The 7,404-nt window shown below is 35.8% G+C and overlaps 1 protein-coding gene across 1 annotated transcript; it reads left to right on the top strand.

Moving 5' to 3' along the window:
* Positions 1 to 3,310: 3,310 nt before the first annotated feature.
* Positions 3,311 to 6,963, top strand: LOC122317004 (putative calcium-transporting ATPase 13, plasma membrane-type). The gene has a single exon (XM_043133885.1). It carries the CDS (start codon positions 3,652 to 3,654, stop codon positions 6,718 to 6,720), a length of 3,069 nt encoding a protein of 1,022 aa, XP_042989819.1. The 5' UTR covers positions 3,311 to 3,651; the 3' UTR covers positions 6,721 to 6,963.
* Positions 6,964 to 7,404: the final 441 nt, after the last annotated feature.

The raw sequence follows: 7,404 nt of genomic DNA, 5'->3' as shown, positions 1-7,404 counted from the left end.
TTTCTTCGGGTTGATCAAGTTGGCAACACGGTGGAGCACTTTATATATTAATGCCTTTTACCACTAGGAAAAAACCCTAAGTCTTAAGATCCAATAATATATACTAGCGTTGGTGCTCTAACATTGCAAGATCATCAATGATTCTTGTACGTTAAGGGTTCATTAATTCTTGTTAAAAATATTGATCGAATTAGTCGTATATTCTAGTAGGGATTGATGAGCAATAAAGGTACGTCATAGTGAGGAGGGTATCGATCGTGCGTATATTTAAAACTTCTTATAATTTATTGGAATAAAAGAAAATATAGAATATATGTGCACCCACGTGCGCACACATATACGTACGTGTGTAACACAATATTCGTATTAAAGTAGCGAACATATCTTCTTTTTAAAATGCATGATATATAAAAGGAAGAAGCTTGTGCCTTTCCAATGTGAAATCTCAAATTAATATTCTTTATCGTAAAAGATTTTCCAAAGGTGAGAATTGAAGAAAACTGGATTCGGATGATGATTTGTATAATAGGAGCGGGTTATTACATGTGTGACTCATTTTATTTGTCTATCTCTCTCACTTTAAGAATTCTAGAGTTTGAATAAGAATTCTAACGAATCAAATTCAAGATGCAGTACTAAAACTTTGTTATAATTAACTTATTAAAAAGAAAAATACAATATAACATATAGATATACACTCATAGACTTGACTATATATAGTTTGTTCCATCCTATACAACATTTCCATAAAGGACATAAAAAATAATGAAAAAAATGCACCTTTGAAATTTCATTCCAACTTAACAAAAGAGATAAGATTCCATTCCAAGAGTGATGGGCACTCATATATAGACTTGATAAAAGTTGATTCCACTACTACATTACAATGATAAAAGCTTTTCTACATTGGAAGCTAAACCTACAACTTCTCACGAGGAGGTGAAGAAAATTGTGAAAATAATATTTGAAAGTCTTTTAACAATGATCATTCTTTGATGTGATATTAACTGAAAATGATAAATAATGTTTCAAGCGTTCGATGACATATAATATGGTGATGAAAGCATATTGATACTTAAAAAAGATTATTTAAACAATGCTTGAAAAGATAAAACGGAAATTCCATTTCAAGAATGCTAGAGGAGTAGTGTTAGAGACTCCTCGACTTACCATAGACTTTCCCCCTGATTGAAGCAAGTGACTTAATTTTCCAAACCAGGAAATGTGAGGCATAAGATTGTGACTCAATTCTTGCAAGCAATTGAAGAGTTTTTCCCCTTAAAGAGTAAGGAATCAATGGCTTTCATTTTATTAATCTTGTGTAGTACTGCATGCCCCTTTAATGCTTTCGATCATTGCAATCGAATCAGTTCGTTTCTTTGCCTCAGTTATACTTTTAGAATCAAACGCGCTATTCTTTCTTGAGTATTTATTACTAGCTAGCTTGAAGAATGACGTGAGTAATATTATATGGCCTGATAAGACCCATCAATGTTGCTATATTAACAATTAGAACTCTAAAAAATGATGATCCATGAGAGTTGTATTGCTTTATTGAAAAAGTTAGTAAAATTCTAAGATTTATTATATTTATATGAAAAATTCTATACACCACATTACTATCTCACTCTGCTCTTATTATATAAATAATAAATATGTCATATCTTATATAGTAAGATAAAAATAAGATAAAAATATGGAGTCTAATATTACTCTATTTATACAAGTTAACTGATAAAATTTATCAGTCATAAATATCAACGTAAGAGAAATTATATACATAATTAAAAAGAGTGGAAAAGATATTTGGGACTATTTCTTTTAAAAAAGAACATTCTATTAATTGAGGAAGGCTTTTGGGATGGATATCCACACACACACATATATATATATACTCCCTCCACTTATATCGATCTAAACCGAAATCTTTTATAATTCTTAAAAGATTACCTCCACGGCCCTAAGTTTGAATAAAAAGAATAAAAACAATATTCTTCCACATGTCGACGTTTTTCAAAAACAGATTGTTTCTCAGAAATTTCATTAAAATTTCCCATAAATATAAAAAACTTCCTTGTAGGTCTAGTGGACCAACTTCCGTAATTATTATATATGGTGCTCGAATATCAAAATCGAAAATGCTTTTCCAGGAAATCAAATTTTCCACCTCAAAATATGATTGTTTTAATCTATGCGTAAAACCAATTACTAAAATTAGAATATTAACATGATGATCCTAATTTCCAAAATTTGACAAAAACTTTGGTTAAGATCCAACTATTAATTAAGATCAATGAAAAATAGAATAATCAAAACTATTTTGATCGTTAATTAGATCTTTTATTAAAATTTGATAAATCAAATAAAAACACAATTCGGTAGAAAAATTCGGTCGGGGTAGTAGTGTTTCTGTTTTTAAAAAGGGTAATCATCCGTCAAATGCTAGCTAGATGGGGTAGAAATTATTATTGATAATACCCCAAAATTAAAGTAATATAAATCTTTAATGGAGACGGCTGACGCGTAGAAGGGTGCGTTAATTGTGACTCGAGAGCAGAAAAGATCGGACGTAAGAACAAATGCCTTTGGCGTGTTATATATGTACCTTAAGATGCAATCTTTGCATTTATAGGCTTCCTTCAACGAACTTTTAAGTTAAGGTATTGTTTTATTGAGTTTTGAGAAATAAGAAAGAAAAAGTTGAATAAAAATATTATAAAGTTAAAATATTATTGGAATATAATTTTTAATATTATTTTTATTTTAGTGTTTGAAAAGGTTAAATTATTTTTTATGTTTTATCTAAAAGTTTAAAAAAGTTGTAACGGTGAGGTTATAATGATCATTAAATGAAAAAGTTGAATATTTAAAATTGAAAAAGTTTTTGTGTTTAAATAATATTTGGAAATGAAATTTTGAAAAATTATGAGACTAGATGAGATACTTTGTGTTCTCAAATGAAGTCTAATTAAGGGGTTGTTTGGACTGGGAGATGAGATGATATAGTTTTAGATGAAAGTTGAATAAAATATTATTAGAATATTATTACTGTTTTAAAATTTGAAAAAGTTGAATTAGGATTTGAAAAAGTTGAATTTTTTTTATTATATTTTGTGTAAAAATTTAAAAAAATTATAATAATAAGATAAGATAAGATGGTTTCTAAATCCAAACAACTCATAAATCTCATCTGTTTATATATAAACCTTATATATATATATATATGATCTTATACTGCTCTGCGAGTTGGTTGTTCTGACCTTTGAGGGGTTCATCCATATCAATAGAAAATTATATAATTTTCAGAACTTAATTAGTTGATTCTTCCAGCAACGTCTTTAACTTCCCAATATGAGTATGATCACGCCATTAGTATTCCGAGATTTCCTACGGATTTTTCGAGAAAATAATTTATTGATTATAATGAATATTTTTTTTTATTTTTTTTGTAAATGAAACTGCCTTGAAACTTCTGATGAAACTTCGTGGTCTTGGGTTTGCGCTTTGTAACCGATATCGGGCGCTATATATTCTGAAGAAATTGTGATAGGTAGTATCTGACTTCTCTACTGGCTATTACTAATATTGCAAGTTTCCAATTCCCGCAAAATCCTCTCCCTTTCACTCTTATCCTCCATTTTCATTTCCGCTATGAGGTTGCGAAGGCCTGCGGAGATAGCTATCGGTGATCAAGAAGCCAATTGGTCTGTCTCCAGGACCCACAAACGAAGGTGGCGGTTGGCTTTCACGGTCATCTACTTTACAAGGGTTCTTACTTCTATTCCCAAGAAATTAATTCTTGACAAGAAGGGCCCTGTTTTGCGCTCCCTCTCTTACGTTGCCATCGAGGTGCAACCGCCCATCGACGAGGCTATTTCCTCGGCCGACCAGCCCGCTACATTTCTCAACATTGATCCAAATACGTTTGCTGAGATGGTAAGGGACAAAAACTTTGAATCTTTGAGTCAGTTTGGAGGGGTTAAAGAAATTGCCTTAATTCTTCGAACAGATGTAAAAGATGGTGTTAATGGTAGCGAGGCAGATCTTAAACAAAGAAAGAATGTTTTCGGTGTAAATAAATTCCCAAAGCCACCAGCAAAAAGATTTCTTAGCTTCTTGTTAGAGGCATTTAAAGATAAAATAATTCTTATACTTGTCGCGTGTGCTGTACTCTCTCTTGCTTTCGGTATCAAACAACATGGCTGGAAAGATGGGTGGTACGATGGTGGAAGTATTATTGTTGCTGTCTTTTTGGTTGTCATTGTGTCAGCGGTGAGCAATTTTCGACAATCAAGGCAATTTCAGGAGCTTTCAGAAAAGAGTAGCGATATAAGAGTGGAAGTTGTGCGAGATGGGAGGCGCCGACCAATATCGATCTTTGAAGTTGTCGTGGGTGATATTGTGTCTTTGAAGATTGGTGATCAGATTCCCGCAGATGGGCTGTTCTTGGAAGGGCATTCCTTGAAGGTGGACGAGTCAAGCATGACCGGTGAAAGCGACCACGTTGAGATCAATGAAAGGACTCCTTTTATGTTGTCAGGCACGAAGGTGACTGATGGCTTTGGTTTCATGCTGGTCACTTCTGTCGGCATGAACACTGCATGGGGCAAGATGATGAGTTCGATAAACCGCGACTTGAATGAGGAGACGCCGTTGCAAGCTCGCCTCAACAAGCTGTCCTCATATATAGGGAAGGTTGGATTGTCGGTGGCTGCACTTGTTCTTTTAGTTCTACTAATTCGATACTTCACAGGAAATACGAAAGATGACATGGGAAAAAGGGAATTCAATGGGAGCCAGACAGACTCTGGCGATATAATGAATTCAGTTGTGGGAATTGTTGCTGCTGCTGTCACTATCATCGTGGTGGCTATTCCCGAAGGCTTGCCTTTGGCTGTCACTCTAACGCTGGCTTATTCAATGAAACGCATGATGGCTGATCATGCCATGGTCCGGAAACTATCTGCTTGTGAGACAATGGGGTCGGCCACAATCATTTGCACCGACAAAACGGGAACACTCACTTTAAACGAAATGAAAGTAACCGAGGTTTTGCTTGGAAAAGAAGTGAAGAATGATACATCTATGAGTATGGCAGGTGACGTTCACAAACTACTCCAACAAGCGGTTGCTTTAAACACAACTGGTGCAATTTACAAAGCACATTCTGCATCAGTTCTTGAAATTTCTGGTAGCCCAACTGAGAAAGCAATACTTTCATGGGCAGTGTTAGATTTGGGAATGAATATGGAAGAAGTTAAGCAGAACTATGAGACAATCCGTGTTGAGGCATTTAATTCAGAGAAAAAGAGAAGCGGGGTTTTGGTGAACAGGAAGAGCGATAAGACTGTTCATACTCACTGGAAGGGAGCTGCTGAGATGATACTGGCCTTGTGTTCAACTTTCTATGACAGGGCCGGGATGCTGAAAGCCCTGGATGAGGAAGAAAGGCTACAGTTCGAGATTATTATTAAAAACATGGCAGCCAAAAGCCTCCGATGCATTGCCTTTGCCCACAAAGAAAGGGTAGATGAAGGTGGACAGGTTCCTAAGAATCTTGAAGAAAATGGACTCACATTTTTAGGGTTGGTTGGCTTGAAGGATCCATGTCGGCCAGGAGTCAAAGCAGCTGTGGAATCTTGCAAAGCCGCAGGAGTTCATATCAAAATGATCACCGGTGACAATGTGCACACAGCAAGGGCTATAGCTATTGAATGTGGGATTCTTCATCCAGATGGCAATCTAGACAACGAAGCTGTAATTGAAGGAGTTCAATTTAGAAATTACTCACCCGAGGAGAGAGTGGAAAAGATCGATAGAATCCATGTAATGGCCAGGTCATCCCCTTTCGACAAGCTTTTGATGGTACAATGCTTAAAAGGAAAAGGCCATGTGGTTGCAGTTACAGGTGATGGAACAAATGATGCGCCAGCTTTAAAGGAAGCAGACATTGGACTTTCCATGGGAATTCAAGGAACTGAGGTTGCAAAAGAAAGCTCAGATATAGTAATCCTGGACGATAACTTCACCTCTGTGGTGACAGTGTTGAGGTGGGGAAGGTGTGTATACAACAACATTCAAAAGTTCCTTCAGTTTCAACTCACGGTGAATGCTGCTGCCCTTGTCATCAACTTTGTTGCAGCTGTTTCATCCGGGGAGGTTCCATTGACTGCAGTGCAGCTACTATGGGTGAACCTGATAATGGATACCTTGGGAGCTTTAGCCTTGGCTACTGATAAACCGACCAACGATCTCATGGAAAAGCCACCTGTTGGCCGATCAGAACCACTTATAACCCTAATCATGTGGAGGAATCTCATTGCTCAAGCTTTGTATCAGGTAATTATCTTACTGGTTTTACAATTCAAAGGAAGATCCATCTTTGGTGTGGATGAAAAGGTTAAGAGCACCCTTATTTTCAATACTTTTGTCCTCTGTCAAGTCTTCAACGAATTCAATGCAAGGAAACTAGAGAAGAAGAATATATTCCTGGGTCTACTCAATAACAAATTGTTCTTGGCAATTATTGGAATTACAATAGTTCTTCAACTTGTGATGGTGGAGTTTCTGAGGAGGTTTGCCAGTACTGAGAGACTGGATTGGGGGCAGTGGGGTGCTTGCATTGGACTCGCAGCCTTGTCATGGCCGATTGGTTGGCTAATCAAGTGCATTCCAGTTTCAGGCAAGCAGTTGGCATACCACAGAGCTTCTACGTCCTGAAAGACTAGCTCGGATTGACCGGCTTTAAATTAAGGATTTTCATTTTCTATTAATTATAGTACGTACTCCAAATATATATATATATATATATATACATATATTTTGATTTTTGAAAAAGATGTACCTGTACATAGGGTTGAATGGGAATTGACAATTTGTTAAACATATCTATGATGTTTAATTCGCAATCATTTTCATTTTCCTATTCGATCAATTCATGAAGAGGGACCTTGAGATAAAGTACTTGCTCTTGCTGCATCCAACCAGCTTTAACTTATACCTTGTGGAAGAAGATTGTAAAAGTTTAATTCCAAGATTGCAAGTCAAGTTTCAAATTACCTAGCTTCTTTTCGTGTACTCAACCACTTCCAGAATTATAATATAGAAAATTCTATTCAGTCGTACTACACCACATAACTATGTTTATTTTTTCCCTCAACATGTATGTAGTAGGCAGGCCTGCAACAAGGTCAGGCCGTGTTGTTTTTAACCCGACCCGACAACTTCGGGTTTGATTCATTTTTTCTTTTATTTTTAAAGCTCAACGACACTTTCCCGTATCAACCATCGTGTTTCAACAATGTTAGCTGTTCAATTTTTTTTTTTTTTCATTCTGGCATTGCCAGCCTTGACCTTAATTATGTAAGATGTAGCATCCTGGCTTGTCAAGGCAGGGTCAAGTTC

This window comes from Carya illinoinensis, chromosome 7, assembly GCF_018687715.1.
Source record: "Carya illinoinensis cultivar Pawnee chromosome 7, C.illinoinensisPawnee_v1, whole genome shotgun sequence".
NCBI classification, from domain to species: domain Eukaryota; kingdom Viridiplantae; phylum Streptophyta; class Magnoliopsida; order Fagales; family Juglandaceae; genus Carya; species Carya illinoinensis.
Note: the sequence above shows the minus strand (reverse complement) of the source record. Positions and strands in the feature narration are given on the sequence as shown.

Coding starts and splice junctions, on each gene's coding strand:
- LOC122317004 (XM_043133885.1), top strand. CDS start 3,652: ATGAGGTTGCGAAGGCCTGCGGAGATAGCTATCGGTGATCAAGAAGCC.